At 39.4% G+C, this 20,219-nt stretch overlaps 1 protein-coding gene across 4 annotated transcripts in view; it reads left to right on the top strand.

Annotated features, from left to right (window-relative positions):
- Positions 1-20,219, top strand: part of ADAMTSL3 (ADAMTS like 3) — a 179,968-nt gene that overhangs the window by 107,768 nt on the left and 51,981 nt on the right. For all 4 annotated transcript variants that reach the window (XM_042039651.1, XM_042039647.1, XM_042039649.1 and 1 more), the window contains exons 8-12: positions 7,834-7,908; positions 13,207-13,364; positions 14,104-14,215; positions 16,849-16,987; positions 18,552-18,602. In XM_042039651.1, the coding sequence (XP_041895585.1) occupies positions 7,834-7,908; positions 13,207-13,364; positions 14,104-14,215; positions 16,849-16,987; positions 18,552-18,602 (535 nt within the window). The remainder of the gene's footprint in view (positions 1-7,833; positions 7,909-13,206; positions 13,365-14,103; positions 14,216-16,848; positions 16,988-18,551; positions 18,603-20,219) is intronic.

Consider the following 20,219-nt stretch of genomic DNA (forward strand, 5'->3'; position numbering starts at 1 on the left):
CCACCCTCACAGATTATGCCCCCTGGAATCTCAGAGCATATGTGTGTCCCATGTGTCTCACAGTCCCATGTGTTTATCATAAGAATAGTTGCCTCACAGAATTTTTTCTTTTTCTGAACTCACAGTGTGTATTTTTCACAAGCATTTATCCCATGGAGATGGGGCCTTTGGGGTTAATTACCTTACTGCAAAGTCACAAGAAAGAGGAGTGCTCTTAAAGTCAGTGCTCAAAGTTCAGATGCAACCACTTTGTTTTTTTAAATGGATGAGGCAGCTGTCTCTGACAGCTGCCTGTATTTTAACACTGTTGTATTTCAGCCTGCAAAGATTTCACTTGTGCCCTGATTTTGAAAAAGCTTTGTATATTGAATCACACTAAAATCTTATTGCAGTATATGTAACTATTCCCACGGGTTTTTTAATGTCACTGTTTGCAGTATGCTTCAGTTTGGATGAAAGTTGGAGTAGTTTATTTCTTATCTCAATGCCTATTGCAGTGTGATGTCTTGAACTGCCCTGCAAGGGTGTTGGGTACCACTGTGCAGGTGCATAATTTCTGTAATTCAATACACATGTACAGAAAAGACAATCTAAATTTAAAAGTGTCTGGTTTTGTGGCAGCAACTTCTAAAGCCACGGGATAATTTTGCACAAGTCAAAGAGCCTTTTTTACATATTAGATCATCTATCAGTGTTAGCCTTTGCCTTGCTTTGACTAGAGGTATTTTTTATTGATGGGAGAGTGTAGTTCAGTAACTCATAAAATTTTTCATCCTGAAAGACTGAGAAAATGTCTTGAATGTTTACAATGAGCTGAAAAAGTGGTTTTTTTATGGAGGGCCACTTTTTATTCATTTGCTGTATCAAATGCTCAGAGCTTCTGGTCAGCATAGAGCAAGCACTTGTAAAGCAGTGAAGATTGGAGAATATTTTTGTAGTGTCTCTAAGCTGTATTTATTTTGTGTTTCTAGATATAGATATGCACAAAATAGCTCTTTCCCTTTCTGATGTGAAGGTCAGCTGGAGTTGAAGGGAATTGCATTTTCTGCTCCAGTTTTACAGCAACAGAGATTCTCCTGGAGAAGGATGATTCTTGGGGACACCATAGCTAGTTCTAAGGCAACCCAAAATAAACTTGTTGGATTGGTGACTCTGGTTGGATAGTTCACAATAAGTGAAATAAAAAGTTTTGCATTCAATTGCTGCGTAGGATGGAAGGACAATAACGACAGAGTGGTAAAAGCGATCTGGTTTTGAAACTGTCATTTTGTGACAGAAAATACTAATCTCACTTGTGGTATTCTGGTTCAGGTAAGAGCTGACTACAGCTGACATCACTTGGTGGAAGGTCTCCTGTTACCTTGAAGGTTATCAAGAATGCCCATGGTTCATTGTTTCCTCTGTCATAACTCAGTGTCTCTTTAAGAGTCCTTTAAAATTAAAGGCTGAGAAATACTATTCTGAGGAAAGATGCCAGTTTTGCCAACTTTTGGGTTTATCTTGTGCAGTAGCAGGCTGGATGATATGAATGAATTACCACTGGCATGAGCAAATGGTACACACGCTACTAAATTCAGAACTGGATGTTTTTCTTGGTATTGTGATGGTGCCAAAATCTTTTTTAGGTCAAGTTGTTCAACATTACGCAATGAATTCCATATAACTATCCTGTGTGTGAATGAAATGTGGAAATAAAGCCATCCTTTCTTTGTGGTAAAAGATCAGTGAAGGGAGGCACATTATCTTCCGAGGAGTCATTTGGAAGCTTTCAGAGCTAGCGTTGAGAAAATATCGACACATGACAGACATGTATTTAAGAGGGAGCCTAAGGCTGTGAGCAGGATGTAAATTTTACTGTTCAATGAAGCAAATTAAAGAACTGGAAGGAAAGCAAGAGCCAAAGATTTTAGTATAAAAAAAGAGGCATAAGGGAAAATAATATTGCTTGGTTATCTTAGTCCTTACTTTAAAACAAAGACATTTAGGCATTGGTAGCAAATGATTTCTCATGAAGGACTAATTTTGTTTTATGGTTTTTTTTATATGTTTTTACACTGAATTAATGCCTTTGATCAGAAAGTTAAACAGCACTGAAAGGCAGCTTACTGTTTTGCAAATATGAAATGAACAGTCATTTCAAAAGCTCTTTATTTTTTCCACTAACACATAATTGCCTTTGAAAGACAAAGTAAGTTAAAATTCTGTCAGCAAGCCAGATTCCAACATTCTGGTAAAATGATTAAAGGTTAGACTAATGATATTCAAACAAAAAGTGTAATAGGTTGTAAAATGTACCATCCCATTGGGAACTGAGATATCTTGGGCCTGATGTTTCTAGTACTATATGCATGGAACTCCCATTAACTCCACTGAACTCTGTGCACATGGAAAAATTGTGGGATTGGGCCCTCATATCTCCTTTCTACGCCATCATTGGCAAGAAATGGTAGGAAAGTGTTCTGGTTCTGATACCAATGAAAAAGGAAAGATGCTGGTTCAATGGGGGGGTGAAGTTGAAGGCATGAACTTGTCTTAATCTGGTTTTATTTGATTCCCAAACTGCAAGCTACTTGCAAGTTTTACCTTTTTTAATGTTTTGCTAAAGAGCTTCTTATATAAAAGCTTTCACTGGCGATGGCTTTGTAACAGAATTTCCTTTTTCCCTGTCCTTTATTTCCTGTAGCACTTGTGTAATATACCACCGGTCACTTCTTCTCACTTGTTTGTATGTCATCATCCCCAGGCATGCCTAACCAAAAACCTAATTTCACTTTGGTCATTTATCTATCAGAGACCTTTGGCACAGCTCCGCCCTCTGTGTCATCAGCCAGCTCAACTTTGTGACAACTTCCTGCCTCACATTTTTTCCCCCTCTTTGAAATCAACATACATGGAGCTAGAAACCCCAGTTGTCGAGGTTGCCTGATACTTCACTTTATACGCAGGATTATTTGCCAAAATTCAACAGTTGTGTCAGAAACTTCTCATGCCAGGTGCTATGTGTTTTGGAGAAAATTCAGCCAAAACAACTCAGTGTATTCCAAGGACACAGAGGAGAAAAACATGTTGTTTCCCACTGTCATAACATTCTTGAAACATTTTCTTTAATATATCTTAACATCCCCCCATTGTTGGACTTGATCACAGATCAGGGATTTGAAATTTGGCAGGCAATGGTCTTCTGATCATGGATAAATCTTTTGCAATGTCTGTGAACATCAACACATATTTTACTACAACCTTTACAAAAAAAACCCCCAACCTTTTCCTTCAGTTTCTGTGGAATCTTCTTGGATGTTAACAGCTGAAATTTCTGAAAACTTATCCTTTTAAGTGTTCTCTAGCTTGTTGCAAGTCCTAGCTGCAAACAGATCATATGTGTGCAGCCTCCTTAGAATACATTAACATGTTGCTCTTCCAGAAATAAGCTATTAAAATTTTTCCTTGAGGTTGTTCTTGCTTTCTGGTTTACTGCAGTGTGGAACAGGTGCCATGGGATGAACTCCATGATGCCTCCTACCTCACATTCAGGCATTCAGAAGACATTTTGTGGAGAGCTGCCAGTCATCTGAGCTTCAGACCTATGATGGGGAGTGATGAGATCATGTGAGAGGGAAAGATGAGATGAGCTGAACAGAAAAATTTGTTGTTAGTTTGTGCAGTGGAGGAAAGGCAGATATGAGAAGGTGGGTGGAGGATGTAGGACTGGCTGTACAGACACAGAGTCAAGGAAAAGAGGAAGAGTAGAAGACTGAGATTAGATAAGGAATCTGGGTGGGAGATGGAGTCAAAAACACGTGGAGAGGAAGGGGAAAAATCAACCATGTGTAGAGCCAGAGGAGGGAATTGGGACTGGTTTGGCAGGAAAACTGTGTGGAGAGGGATAGAATGCAATGCACTAGCATCTCAGTGTGGATAAGGAGCATGTTTTTTGAAGCAAATTTCATCATGGCCCTAACATACTTTCATCAGTTCACATCACAGCGATTTATACTTGGAGAGTATAAAATGGAATTTTTTGATGAAGCTAAACCAGAAGATGTGTCCCAGAAAAGCACCTGATGTTCTCCACCAGCTACAGAATATACAGTCCATGGGACCAGACTAGATTCAGTCCCAATGAGGCACCTGAAATTTTGTAGTGTGGATGCTGGGTCTTCAGCACCAGCTCTTTCAGCCTCAACATCCCTTTAGTTTGATTGGTTTACTTGGGGCTGCTGTTGGTAGTATGAAGCCTCCTTCTTTACTTTCATGGTCTCTTTTGTCTTGAAGAAATTTCTTTGTAAGAACATTGGCTCTTTCATTACTTACTTTGCACTGCATTTCCTGAAGATCCATTTTCTTGAGGGGCTGCTTGCTGTATGTCTTTTATGTTTTCTCCAGTGCATGTGTTTGGCTTTGCCCAGATTGCTTTCATTAGGCAGGTCAGCACTAAATCCAGCAGCAGTGTCTTCTGAAATTATGCCTGATGCCAGAGTGGATGAGGGAAGCCACTGCAGTAAGACTCCAAATATTTTGAGATTTTTAGCTCTTGTGTTCTGCAGTTGTTCCTGGATTATCATTTGTACTTTGGGAGCACAAAGGCCTTCGATCAGAACCAGGGAACCAGCAAATAAGTTCTGAGCAAATACATAGAAAGAAACACTTTTTTTATAGACCTGAAATAAACCCTCTGGCCTGCTGTAAGAGGAGAGAGGGAAAAAAATCCCAACTGGCCCATATGTGAAGCAGTAAATGGGTCCACCATGGCCCACATGGAAAAATAAATAAAACCTGCTGAATTGGATTGAGTTTAGGAATGTGCTCCTTTATTTTGATCCTGGGGATTAGCTCCCAGTCTTACCATAGCAGGGAGTCTGATCTTGCTCTCATTGAGATCCAAAATCTAAATCCACATTAACACCATAGAAACAGGATCAAACCTTGCCATCTAAAGTAAAAGCAATCCGGGAGCTTAATCAGCAAGTGCTGTGTGTAGTGTGTGCACACATTTGCTGAGAGAGTCCCTGGGTGAGAGTGGAGGCAGATGGCTCACATGCTGTTGGGAATCCCTGCCCTGGAAGCAGTGTTAGGACAGAGAGACAAAATCTCACCTGTTTCTCAGTTTTAAGGTGAGCCCTTAATCTGAGCTCAGATGTTAGACTCTAGTGCTTCTGCATGTTCCAGATGATTTTGAGGGTATTTGTTTTCAGCTTTAGACAAAGGTCAGCAATTAACTTTCAAAGACACAGAAATACTGTAAGGGGGGGAAAAAAGGTAATCAAAAATTCTCGGTATAGATTTCAGGGAAGCAATTTCCCCTTATGTTTTCATGAGAGTTCACTGTTTTAACAGTGTGGATACTACTGATTTAATGGGAAATGCACAGCATAACCATTTAAAATGGATTTACAGAGCCTTGTGTTTCTTTAAGAATATGAATTACATTCAGCCGAGAACTGGAGACCTTTGGAATATGTAGTTTTGGATGCCAGACCTGGCCAAACATAACTATTGTTTCAAAGCTGTCCCAAGGAGGAGGAGGAGGAGGAATCCCTTATGGTCAGTTCTGTCCCATTTCTTCCAAATCCTCATCTCTGTTCAGAAGTCCAAAAATCTCACATTTATTTTTTCCTATAATTTACTTCATCTCAAGGAAAGACTGCCCTAGGTCATAACTATCTCAGTCAGGTTACAAAACTCTCCTGCTGTCAGACTTCTTGACAGGTCTGTGGGCTGCAGAGGTTGACTGCTGCTGTGGCGGTGAGCTTAGTCATCTCTAATGCAAATAAAACACTTTCTGGTAATATTGTCTCTGCCGCAGAGAAACACCAGATTTAGCACCCCCGTGAGAATTTTGGACCATATCAGAGAGTGCTTTGGTGAGGGTGGAATGTCTGTAGTACTGCTGAAGGAATGTGAAGCATCCTGAAAAGGGATCAGCAGGGTCTGCCGGGGGAGCGGAGCTGCCTGTGGGGAGGTGCAGGAAGCACAGCAGGACAGCCCTGGCTGCTCTCGAGAGGAGAGTCCTGCACATGTGTGCACATCTGCAAACCTGGGCTGTGCCCGTGGTCCCCCTTCAGAGCAGCAGTTCCTGTATTCTGAACTGGTCATAATCGACTTGGACTCGAGGTTTTGTGCTGTGACTGATGGGTGTTATCAGGATGGGATACAATTCCCAGCCAAGTAAGGATGGACGGGCCCCTCAAACCTGCTTTCTCTCAAATACTGTTGAGCACATGTGAATTCAGTAGTTATTTCCTTACTTTAAAGATATACACACCCACTACCTCCTGGCTATCTTTAGCAATTCCTCTGATGAAAAACCAAGATGCAAAAAGATATTAAGTGCTCAGTAGTTAATGTTTTTTCCAGGACTCCTTAGTTGTATTATTGTTTTACTGTAGTATTTTTCACTCTGGTGGAATACCCAAGTATGAAATTAATAAAGCTCATATTTTATTACATCCAAAATAAATTGTTATATTTAAATGTCCTTCCTAGAAATTGACGATATAAAACCTGTAACATAAGAAGGTGTTTATTTCAGAAAAAATAATTGCAGTATTTGCTTGAAGTATTCTGAACATTTGGCAGGAAATCGAGCTTATGCTAAGGAGATGTAAACCAGAAGCTGATAATTTAGCATCTACTATAAAGGGGTCTGGTTTGAAGTGGAAAGAAACATTTTTCAACTATTTTTCAGTTAAAACTAAACTCAGCTATTCTTCCTCTAAACATTTTATGAGTAATTCCGGAACCAGTGTATCACTGACCTTCAACACACATTACTTTTTAAATCTGCAAAAAGGAACTTCCTCTGCACAGCCACTGATGTTACAGTAGTTCCATCCTCAAACAGAGCAGGGGGTACCTGCAGTGGGCACATGTGGCAGGTCCTGCCTCACAGAGGATGAACACTTGGGCCATGATGGAAGTGGGTGACAGCACAGTGATGCTGTCCTCCTTGGATGCTTCTCTCTTCCTTTTGTGGGTGTCCCTGTGGATGCCCTTTTCTGAGAGCACTGCTTTTGCTGGTGTGAGGGTCTCTAGTCTGTTGCTTTGACTGGTAACCCAGTTTGCTCGGGCAAATCACAGGCTTCCTACATTTGAAATGAAAAGTAATAACTTTCTGCCTTTGTAAAATGCACTGAAGTAAGTGTGTTGCACATTTATATATGAAGAGGCCTTTCAGGAAGCCAAAAGCTGTTTTGTATTGACATGTCCTGTTGGGGACTGGTTGGGTTTATAGTTCATTTTAAACTGAGCCTCTTACTGGAAGAAATGATCTTATATGGTAAGTTAGATGCAGACACTTATAACATATACCTTATAGCTATTATATATTTGCTCTTAACTGGTCTGTAATTGGTTAAGGGTTAGTGTTAAGTAGATGATTTATTTCCTGTAAGTCCTGCCACTTATTAAAGTTGTGACCTGCAGCAGGAAATGAGGTGTGGGCAAAATGAGACTGAACAGCTGCAGATTTTTGTAAGGGGGAAGGACTGCTTAGCAGATTCCTTATGTCAATTCAGTTATTAGGAAATAAAACCAGGACAACAGAGTGTAAATATGTTCCTAATACACTACTGACATTTCAGTTCTTATTGTTAATAGCAAATTATTTTCCAAGAGCAAGCAAGATTTACAGGTCCATTCGTAGAACAGTTGCATGACATAGCAAACAGACTCAGTACACTGTACTTAATAAAATAACATAATATTTTTAATAGAAAAATTGTGAAAGCTGTGCAATATTTTCTTAGACATATTTGACAGTTTTCAGTCTAATTGTGTGATGTACGAATTCCCTGATGAAAGATAACTTCTAAAACAGTTGTTTAATTTTCCTAGGGGAAGAAACTGTGATTGCTGTACCACATGGGAGTCGCAGTGTGAGAATTACCCTGAAAGGACCAGCACACCTTGGTATGACTGAGCTGTTTTATTTATTTATACATAGGCAGAAGATAAAAACAGCACCTTGTATCTGAACTCATCCAAACTTTGGTAATATGGGTAAGGTCATGACCTTGATACCTTGATTCCTCTTCCCATCTTTAATATCCAGCCTGGAGATAGTCCTAGAGAACACTGGAAAGTCTACTTGGTAAAAAGAAATAGAATACACAGTGGTGCTTTCTATTCCTTCTATTTAAAGCAATATAAGGTGCCTCAAATACAGTGCACTCTTAAACAGCATGAAAAATAAAATACTTCCAGAGGATTATGTGTGGGATCAATAACCCTTGCATAACTCAGAACCAGATTTCTGTTGAAGCCTCTGACAAGTGATCTAGGTACAAATGAAGTAGGGTGAACAGCTATGGAGTTCCTGTTTCCTTGTCATTCTTTTGGCTGTTACATACCACCAGTGAGAAACAGTTTGCTTTTCTGTCAGACAGTTGGTTTCCAATATTTTCTTATAAGGCTGATGGCAGTGTTTATGGCAATTTCTTTATCCATAGGCCTAGTTTGTGTAAAGAATTAATAGTTTCAGTGGTGAGTGGTGCTGCCATACCAGGCAGTGAAATAAACTATTCACTTAACTTTGAACAATTTTTTATTTGTAGGAGTGGCAGATGTAGTCTGGATCATATAAATAAAAAGAACTTCAGCTCTGAGATATGTAAACAGAAGTAAAAAATGCATTTTGTTTGAAAACTGCCCATCAGTTTGTTTGCTTTCAGAAATATATTGTCACGTTCTTTCAAAGAAAAAAACTGAAATAAAACTCCCACTTCAGAACAGCTCCAGAGTGACAATGACTTTTAGATATACCACTGATACAAAAAATATACAAAGCTGAGCTTACATTGAAATAAATAATATTCCCTTAAAACTGTTGGAGGGGATGTGTGAAGGAGTGATACTGACCAGTTCAGGTCAGGACTCTTGGACTTTCTTAAGTAGTTCTGCAGAAGGAAGTTGTTGTTTCAGCTTTGTATGAGGAAAAAGTACTAGATTGAGTGGCTCCTGGGGGATTTCTGGAAAGCTCCTGAGGAATGCAGCAGCAAGTCAGTAACTAAGTACAGAGTGCTCCTGGCTTCCTACCCAGGGTGGTTCCGTAAAGAAGCTGTGGCTTGGCATTACCTTTGTTAGTTCACTCTCTGGCTGGATGAGAATTGTGAAATGTTCCTTTAACCACTTCCACCAGCACATCTGTTTGCAAATCTGTGAGGATTTAGACATTTTTTACCTAAAATTAAAATTGCAGAGGTGAAAAACAACTGAGAGTTGTTGTGGGGAGAGAGGTGGCAATCGCTTCTGGCTTCATAGCCAGCTCTCCAAGAGCCAATGCTCCAGGGGTGCTTCTCCACCTTCCCCACTGTACGTGTTCGTGGGCATTTGTCACTTAACAGGAGATACCAAACGATCCTTTGTCTGCAACTTCATTGACTTCAGTGTGAGTGTGCTGGTATAATTAAAGCCAGAATTTTAAAAATAATCACCTATTTTTACAGGTTCCATTTGTCAGAGATGTTTTTCCTGGCTTGCAAGAAGTTGAATTTAACAGGTGAAGCAGGGACTACTCATTGTTAAGATTTTATACTGCCTCCTGTTGCCAGTATATATTTGTCCTTCAAGTACAGTCAGCAGCAATAGCAAAAACTTGAAGAGCACTATGGAGTGTCTGGCACTTTTCCCTTCATCTTGTGTTCTGTGGTGCTTCATCCTGGGTTTATGATCTGGTCTTGTTCCAGGAAAGCACAGCTGCTGGACTAATCAAAAATGGAAATGTGGTTGGAGATGTAGCACATAACAGATTTGAAACAAATGCTTTGAGCATTGTTTTGCAACCAGCAGTTAGTTTGAGTGAGGAGTGCATTTCTCTGTAGCTGGTTAGATTAAGTACTTTGTTTGTGTCTGTGGGCACTTTAAGACAGGTAACAGATTCATCAGAGAGCCAAGATGTTACTTTGGGTTTTTAACAAATAGGGCCCCCCTGTACTTCTGCCTGCTTGGGTTTGGTGAAAGATTTGGTGGAAAATAACCAAGTAATTAGCACAAAAATGGGTCTGAATAAAATGTTTCGTTGTGTTGGTTTTGTTTTTGATTTGGACTGTATTATGGCTTTCCTGGTAGTTGTTTTAAGAGCATTAAAATCAAAAGAAAGATGGAAAGTTCCCTGAAATTAATCCTCCAGCAGAAGAAACAGGAAAACCAGAAGCTAATATTTTTACAAGTGGCTAATGCTAGATAACTGAGTTCGTGAACTTAGGGAGGTTAGACGTTACTAAAAAGAACTGAACCTTTTTTCCTTTTGTCAACTTTTTCTCTGTTCACAGTGATTTGCATTAGGTGACAGCACTTAGCTGTGGGTTTGTGCACTGCTCTTTGACAGATGCTCAGTGTTGCTTGTTGCTTTTTGAGAAGAATGCCTGTTTTGTTTTGTGCTACCTACAAAGGAATCTCACAGGAAAGAAGCAGCATTTGGGCAGCACCTTGACTTGCTCTTTATTGCACTGGGAGCAGGAGCTGTTTCCCTGGGAACTCTCCATGCATTTCCCTACACAGTGAGGTACCTGCAGTGGGTTCCCTGTGCCACACTGCCCTTCTCCTTCCTGCCACCAAGAGTATGGGAGGCTTCAGCCACAGGGTTTTTATCCACAGCTGGGCAAGGCATTTTCCGTTTTTGTCAAGGGAGGGGAAGTAAGTAAACACAGACAGTTATAGGTCTTTGGCACTGGTGATTGTCCTGTTAGGCACAGAAACAGGTGAGCACTCAAGAGAATTCCCTGTCCATATGACTCTTCACATCTGGAGCCTCAAGGAAATGATTTAGGACAAGGAAGCTTACTCCTGAAGTCAAACATCCCAGGTCTTTAGTATAACAGGACCCTGAAAAACAAATAAGTATTTGGTGAATTCTTTTCTAAACCTTATCTGGAAACCAGTTGATCAAACCTTTGATTCCAGTTACTGCTCTGAAATCAATAAGTAAATAGTTTTTGGGGGAGGAATTGTTCCCTAATAAGCATAATTATGTTATGTGTGTGTTAAATACACTGAATGCTTGGTTTCACTCTGTTTTAGAAGCCTGTGATGACAAGCACTAGATACTACTGAGCAAGAAAGTATTGCAGAGGTTATCCACTGAGCTGTGGAATAGCTCCTCATCTCCCTGTGTGACACAGGGAAAATCTGAGCAGCTGTTCTGAGCTTCAGTGGTGTGACCTCCAGAGGTACAGGCCATGGCTCTGTAGCAGGACCTTGCAAATGAACACATGATGTGCATCCACATCTAATGTAGCTCTAATGAAAACGTGTGTCAGCTCTCAGGGAGTCACTGTGTTGTTTTTGCTGAATAATATTCTTGATTTCTGCTTAGAAGAACATAAAAAAATAATTTTTAATTAAGAAAATTAGTAAAGAGAGTCTTCAGAAATGCAGCTCAGGTCACCAAATAAACGTTTTCCTCATCTTTTTGCACCAGCTGGATGCCTTGCCTTGTAATCTTAAATGCTAATTTCAAAGGGGTCCTGTACTCCTGAGGATCTTACCGAATTTATTTGGAGTTGGAAGATTTCAGATGTGCTGATTTTGCACTTATTCAGCAAAATGAGACAATAACAGGCACCACGCTTTATTATTTACTGTTAAGCAGTGTAAGTTTGGGATCAAGGCTTGCAGAAGCTTAATCCAAGACTACTGAGTTCCATATATTTTACAGGGTTATTTTGTGATGCAATCAGGAAAGAAAACTTCCATAAATGTGACAAATATATACTAATACGTACATATTTGTACATATTAGTAGATGTACTAATCATCTAAATAATTAGTAATTTCATTACTAATATGTACAAATCATCTAAATACTTGTTTTTTCTGGGATTAGTTTATATCGGTTTGTTTCTAATGGAAATGTGTTGGACAGTGGGGCACATTAAATCCTGGAGATTTATGTTTTCTCTTTGACAGTGCATTTTATTCACCACTAGATTCATACCATGTGATTAACATAAAGTCATTTCCTAGAAACAAATCCTTCCTGAAACTTCCTTCCAGCCATGTATGTGATCTTTGTTATACCTATGAGCACAGTGGAACCTAATGCTTAGAAGCTTGGGATAGTGGTGGTACATTTTCAAGGAGTTTAATACATTCTATAATTTCTTCCTTCTCTTTGTTGGGGGTGCTCCAGAATGCATGTGTATTTAAAAAATATGAAGGAAGATAACAGTTCATGGTGGATTGCAGCATTCAGAATATGTTTTCAGTGCAGGTAAAACCAGATGCTTTTAACTTAAATGGCCTAGCCTGACTTAGGTAACTTTTGTTTAAAGTACCAAAAAAGGCAAGGTAGTGGGAGAAAGAGGGTATTTATAGCTCATCAAAAGATTCCTTTTAGCTTGCTTTGAGCTCATCTGAGATTCATGCTTTTCCCATGCAGTGCTCTGGTCGATTGTAACCAGACCAGTGCATTTCAAGCCATGCATCTTGCTCTGCCTCTACGCTGTATTATACAGAGCCCAAAATTCTACCTTCGTTATGAATATCGTCCTTTAGCTTTGTCCACTTACAGTTCAGTCAGTTTGCTGGAAGTGATTTAATCTTAAAATGCTTCATCTGTCTTCTGGAGGTTGTGGGCTGTTAGTTTAATCTGTTTCCAAGGAGCAGAGAACAGTTCAGAAAGGGTTTTCATCACCACCTGTTGTGGGAAAGGGCCCTCCCTCCCCCCGGCAGGGCTGCAGCTGCCCAACTCCTGGCCCTGTTTTTTCCTCACATGGGAAATGCTCAGAGTCGAGTTAATGGGCTTGGTACAGTGATACAGGTATTGAGGTGAGTGTCAGGTGGGTTTGGCACCATTCAGGCTTCTCTGGAGACTTATTGCTCAGATTGCTTGGCTTTGGAATTGCATGGAAGTATGAGGTATTTTTCTCTATATTGATTCTATCAGTTTTCAGTTTCTTTCAGCTTTTGCTGCTCGATCTATTGCTTATACCAAGCGTTACAGAGCACTTGATGTAGGAAACACTGTCTCAGAAGTGCTTCTGGTGTGCAAGAATAGTATGTTCAGACAGATATTCCTGTGTTGACTTGTCTTGCAATTATCTATCAGCCTATAATCTGAAGCAGTTAATATTCTCACAGGCACTCTGGGTGTGTTTTTAATGCACATATGCAGCTGGTACTTGCAAGGCAAAGTTGTAAACGTTGCTTTCTGGCTTTCTTGAAAACCAAAACCTGTTTAAGTTTACTAATTGCATGTTTCTTCTTTAGTTATAGAGTCAAAAACACTACAAGGAGAAAAGGGAGAGCACAGTTTCAATGCTCCTGGAACATTTGTCATTGAAAATACAACTCTTGAATTTCAGAAGAGTACAGACAGGGAAATCATAAAGATCCAGGGACCTCTTGGAGCAGATTTCATTATCAAGGTGGGCTGTGTGAATGTACAAATATACAAAGTTATTGCAAGTACATGCAGCACAGTGGTGGCTGTCCCTCAGGTTGTAGCAATACAACAAAATATTTTAGCTAGCAAGTAAGAAATCCTGATTACAGTCCAGAGATCATTTATGCTAAGAAAATCCAAACAAATTAAAATGTTATGACATTAATGTCTTTTGTGTGGCAGAGAGTAGCACAAGATCTTTAATGGTAAAAATGGCCAGGATTTTTGTTTTAAATATTGCTGGAAGAATAACAGTGACCCTGTGCAGTGGATTGAGCTAATCCAATTGCAGACTGCCACCTACTGAACCTGAGCACTGCTTCCAGCAGCACCCTACGATCTCCCTCAGACATTGCTAACCCAGCCACTGACCATTTCTAGTCCTTTTAAAATTCTCAGATCACTTACAGACTTCTTTCTGCAGCAAATGTTAAAATTTTTGCTAACAAAGAGATAAACCAAAAGAATACAGTTAGGAACTTTGCTATTCAAGGATAAACAATCAAATGGTCACATGAATACCTTGAATAATTTGAAAAACAAAGCAACATTCAAAGCTTTGACTATTGGGAACTTAAATTTAATGGCTACTCTAGACTTTCTAGAGTTTTTGTGTCTGTTATCATCTTACTCTGCACTGTTGTTATGGATGAGCTGTGTTTTGAAATGCCATGAGCAGTTGAGTACAGTGTACACGTGTGTTGTAATGGAAATTTCTTCAGACCAGGTACTCTGGACCAAAAGAGAGTGTGGTTCAGTTCTTCTTCTATCAACCCATCAGTCATCAGTGGAGACAAACAGAGTTCTTCCCCTGTACAGTGACGTGTGGCGGAGGTAAGTAATGGCAATTCTTCAGGAGTGATAACAGCTGAAGATGAAAAGGGGCTGATTTACAGCCTTTGTTCTGCATTTTTATTGATTAAATGTTTGTATTTCTTTGCACACTGGTAATTCCTCAGCAAAGTAAATGGCAGAGTAGCTGCTAAATAGGTTGGCTAAGCTGGTATCAGCGTAGGGGTTTTTACATGTTGTTACTGGAAGTCCTATTTTTCCATAAAGGGTGGTCATTTGATAAGAGCATTGACTAAGAAATAAAAATATGACATTCTGAATGAAAAATTGAAACACATAATGGATATTTGGGGAAAGTAAGCAAAGAAACACAATGAGATTTTAAAATAAGAATAATCAGGAGATGAAAGAAGGTATTTCTGGCCTCAGTAATATACGTGAGGGAGAGTTTTAGAACATTTAGTTGAGAAATTAGTTATACTGAAAGCAGAATAAGTAAATAGAATTTGAAGGACATCTGCTATCAGTACCTTTGGCTGTTTGATCTTAGACATTCAGTCCTGGTGGTAGCTGGAGCAGCACATGGAGTGCTGTAGCATCTACTCCTGGTTTAAGCACTGCAGCTTAGATGAAGTGTAGCTCTGCTCTGCCACAGCTAGCCCAGCCTAGGCCACTGCTTGTCATGTCTGGTTCTGCAAAAGAAGAGTGAGCTCATGGTAGGAGGAGTGTTTGACAGTGCAGATAGAAGTTTCCCTTCAGCCAGCATTTCCCAGGTCACCTGGAAACCAGACTGGGATGCTGGTGATACCGATGCAGGGATTTTCTGGAGAGTGCAAATATGGTTTAAATAGTTACTTGGGACATGAATAAAGAGAGTGAGAGATGTTTAAAGTACAAGCAGAGTCTGGGGATCTCTTGACGGACCATCCGTTTTGGCACTAGTGCCTCCCTGTAATCTGAAATGCAGACAGTGTATGTGTGTGATAGGCAGTCCCACAGGAAACTACTGTATCTTACGAGATACTTGGCCTCATGAAGTGTGATTCTTGCTGGAACTGTGAGGGGCAATGCATATCCTCTGATGATTCCATCACACTGTGTTTATAATTTTTTTCCTTAACCTGTCTGACAAGGGAAGAAGTATAAAGCATCACAGTTACTTTTGAGGACTGCTTGTAAACACTGGATAGCTCAAGGGATGTATTTACCTTCAAAGGTATTGGCGCAAATCCAGCCTTCTTCAGACTGCTGTTATGGTTTGAAAATTATGGCTACATGTCAGTCTCTTTGAAATTATCCAGGGTTTTCAAAGCCCTGCTTTGTAGCTGCTTGCCTATAATATAAAACTGGTACCTTTATCAGAGGGGCTTGGCACTCCTCAGGGAGGACAGGAACTGAAGAAGCACGAAAACTGAGCTGCTCAGTCATGACAGCAGTAGTGTGAGGAATGGCATGTTACTGAGCATGCAGGGAAGTTGTATTGCAGCTGCCTGGCTTTAACCTGTTACCTTAAAGTGGATTTAGTGTCCAGATTGTCTGTTTGGCATCTGGTACTGGCAGTAAAAGAATGGATGCTGCTTCTGTCTTTAATTCTGTAATCTTCATGTGTTGGAAGGGGTATCTCAGAAAGCACAGTCAAGCTTGTATGAGTAAGATTGTTTAAAAACTGTTTCTCTTGTTTGCAAGTGACATATTTTCTGGGTCCTTTCAGTACTTACAAGAGCTGAAACACAGATGCTGTGAGCACTGGAACTGCTTAGTTCTTTATGGTTATCACTCTCATGCATGATGACACTTTGGATCAGCCAAGAGACACACAACTGAAGCCATTGATATATGATACTCAGCATTTTCAGTAGGCACTGGGACTTGTGCTATTAGTTTGTTGACTTGGTTTGATTTTAATTCTTGTGGTTTAAATCTTTTTTTTCTTTGCACATACCAGAACATCCTCCTTCTCTCCTCAGTTTAAGTCCAAGTAAGATTTTTTGAATGAGTCTTTTTTTCTTAGCCAAAAAATCAACCTAGTGGTTTATAAAACTCAGACCCCTTCTTGCAACGAGTCTCCACACATATTTTATTATTTGTTTTTCACCAAGTAGTTAGTTCAAGTTTTCTGTTGTTGGCTCTTCAACTAGGAATGTTCTTGAACCTATTTCTTGGTTTTCTACAGTTCCTTAGCAATATTTTTGGATCTCATCTTCAATTCCTCTGGCTTTCTGTCTCAAGTATTTATTTCTTTTAGCATGAATGGCTGTGTAATATAGCTCTCCAACATACTGGTAACTCCTCCTTGGAGGAGGGCAGTTATAAGTTGTGGAACATGTACTGGAACCATATGGCTTCATAGTTTTGCCTTGTGATGGGTGAGCTGGTGCAGTACCAGTATTCCTGCATCATGAAGAAATATGTGTGACTTTACTTTTACACTTAGAATATTAGTAGAATAAAGTGCTGGAAGCTCATCTAGTGTTAAAACAGGTTAATGTAATTATTATGCTGAATTGCCTTAAATGAAAGTCTGGTCATGCATTTCCTGCTTAATTAAGTTCCTGCTCAAGTTTCCTTGTTTAAAAGCAAACCAAAAAAGAGTAAGACAAAAAATTAATTCAATGGGGAGATAAAGCTGTTTTAGTTTATCTCCATGACAAAAATTAACTTAGCTTCTGCCTTAGGTTATCAGCTCAATTCAGCTGAGTGCGTGGACATCCGTCTGAAGCGTGTTGTTCCTGACCACTACTGTCACTATCATCCAGAAAACAAGAAACCAAAGCCCAAGCTGAAAGAATGCAACATGGATCCCTGCCCATCTAGGTCTGTGTGGCAAATAAATTTGTGTGTGACATAGGCAGTTCCTAAGGAAGAAGCAACTGTGATTACTTAATTTCAATTCTTTTTATCTATAAGGCTACTAAATCTGGTTTGGTTATTGCATGTGTTAAAGGCTGATACCTCTGCCAGTAGACTCGTGGTGCTTCAGTGCTGCAGAATAGATGACTTTGCTTGCACAGAGATATTGTAAATACCAATTTGTTCAAGGGCTAATTCTGCTTTGTCTATTGCTGAGTAGTCCAGCACTAATATGAGGATCTTGTGAGGATGTGTGAGGAGGACAGAGGGTTTGCCTTCTTTTGGATTTATTGATGCTGCCATTCAGAATGTCTCAACAGCCAGACAGAAGCTCCAGTCAGTGCAAGTTTTGCACAGGCTTTAACTTGGTTTCTTCATTTGCCCACCATAAGAGTTTGATTCTTCATTGGTACTGTAGTGTTGACAATTTAATAATTAAAGCTTGGGTCTATTTGTTTGGGTTTTTTAAAACTAGGAATTAAAAATAAAAATCATTCAAAGTAAATATCGTTGTGGTACAAATGCCACAGGATATTAGTGCCAAATTGTAAAGGCTACAGTACACATAAATTGTATTGAGTTGCACTACAGTATTTTAAACTAACTTTTGGATTGTCTGGTGAGGTTTCCTGGCTGTGCTAAAGAATCTTAAAATAACATCACAGTATCAAGTCCCAGAACCTCACATTAATATGCCAGCTGGCTGAGCTAGAGTTATATGCAAGAAAAGGAAACACTCTCAATGGATTTCATTTCCTATAGCTAAACTGTCCATTTCCTTTCATTCCTGCTGAACGTAATCATTGATAGTGACCTCTAACAGTTATAGATGTGCAGACTTTCAAGATTTTTTCCTGGAGAGTTGATCACTGTATGAAGCAGAGCGACATCAGTAATGCTTGATGGCAATAGGTGCCAAATGTTCCAAAGCTGGAATGGGAAAATTAGGGGAAAGAAAGGGTGTGATTATATTTTACCTTGCAGATTTACTTTATACAGCCAGGAAAAGGAAAGTACTACTGGATATAATACTCCATTTCTTAGCATTGGAAGTAAGGCTTTATGCCTGCTCTATGCTATGCAGTTCAAATGAACAGCTCTAGAAGGGTCCTAAGCAGCATTCAGGACCTATGTAGCATAAATCCTGTGATGCATTTATTTCACTGACACTCATGTCCCTCAGCAGTCTTTTTTACAGATAGAAGTAGGTGAATATTTTCTTGTTAATGAAGTAACACAGACCTAAAGGGTCACTGATAATAAATTTCTCTACTGTAGGCTTTCTCATTTAATATTTTATGGTGGTCTGAAATAGAGAAACTGTATGGTGAATAGCTCTTTATCCATGCAGAAAAGGTAAGATTATACAAGTCGTAAGGTTTGCCATAAGGCTCATGTGTAATGAAGTAAGAGTCCTTCATTTCACATTGGGAATTGCTTACTTCAAGCATGATCACATAGAAGTACGTACTTGATGTACAGTCTTGGGTATGAGAAATAATGATGCAATATTTATTTTTTTTGACAGTGATGGATTTAAAGAAATCATGCCCTATGATCACTTCCAGCCACTTCCTCGGTATGTATAATCAGCATAGCATATGTGTCAGCTTTAGCACAATTTTCACTCCAAATATACTGTTTTAGTGCTAAGATAATGGAACATCTTTTGATTTTTTTTTTTTTTTTTTTTTTTTACTATACAGGAGAGCAAGCTTACAACAGTCCTGTAAACATTTCTGAAGCTTGTGATTTATTTTAGTGTGCTCTGGATGATTAGCTTAACAGTCAGAGGTTAATATGCAGCTCTTGAAAATACCAGTGTGAAGTCTTTAAAATAAACAGTTGTCCCACTCAGCCTTCTCTGGCTGTAGTGCTGAGAAGAGCATCTTCAAACTGCGTGTATGAATTCTTCTCTTGAAAGGCTTTTATTTTGACAATGTGTGAGATTTTATAGAACAGATCTCTCTATGTACAGAATTTTGAAATTTTTTTTTCTCATGAGAGGTCTGATCCTTCTCCTTTTTAGATCCACAGTCTATTTATTTACATCAAAGATGACATGTCACTTTCAAGATACTGAATTGTTGGAATATCTTTTGCCTTAAAATAGTCATTAGAGCACAGTTTGTTACTTTTTTTTTTTAACACCTGAATCAATCACAAGGATTTAAAACTTCTTAGATGTTTTACAAAGAATGTTAGGATTAAACAGTATTGAGTCACATTTGCTTTTAATGTAAAGAATTATAGTTGATGAGTTAGTTGCATATTTATCTGAGTTGAACCTCTGCTTTATTATGTCATGTAATGAATAATGTGTATTTTTCTAAAGAAGTAAAGATATGAAGTAATAAGAATGAAATCATAGACTTGCACAGCTCAGTGGAGCTACTGATTACAGCTGATATAAATGTCATAGTTTATTTCTGTAGCAATTTGTCCTTGTGGATCTGCTGTCCTGTGAGGTACTTTGGCTTTCACCCATAGATAGGGATTTTTTTCCTCTACAGCTTTATCCTGTAGGGTTCTCTAATTATATTCTGTGTCTTTCCATTTCTTCTGCCAATTTCTTTGTACTCAGATCTCTCCTGGAACTCAGCTTAATGTATTTACAGGAGTATTTCGTCTTCTGAATCACTTAGGGCTGGAGACCACTTGGAAGAGAAATTTAATCCCCCTTTCTGTGCTTTACTGTGCTCAGCACGTTTGCATGACATTGTGGTGAGATAGATTATGTCTATGATAAAGCTGTGGGCAGGTTCTCTTATTTCAAACACTGAGAACTACAGACAGAGGCCCACCTCATTTCAGCACCTCGGTGTGTTCTGTCAGAAGGTATCATGGTGTTCCTGGGTGATGCTTTGGGGTAAGGACTGTAAAACAGCAGGCAGCCAAGCAGGAAGGAGAGAGGAAGCAGGCTGTGTTGTAGTGAGAGGGCTCATGAGGAAACACCACAAAGATGTAGAAACTCCTTTTCTTGCAGGAATTTCTGAAAGAAAACAGCAGCTTAAAGTTTGTTTATCTGCGTCAGGAGGTGACTTTGGTCCAGTGTGGGTGCAAGTCTTGCTTCAGTGCAGCAGGATTTGTCTGTGCTGTTGCCTGGCAAGGAACTGGAATGCATTACCCTATGCTGGCTCTGCTTCCTTTTCCTCCTTTTTTTTCCTCCTCCTTTTTTTTCCTCCTCCTTTTTTTT

Source organism: Corvus kubaryi, unplaced genomic scaffold (genome assembly GCF_017639235.1).
Source record: "Corvus kubaryi isolate FWS band 111438036 unplaced genomic scaffold, C.kubaryi_AGA036_p1.0 37394, whole genome shotgun sequence".
NCBI lineage: Eukaryota > Metazoa > Chordata > Aves > Passeriformes > Corvidae > Corvus > Corvus kubaryi.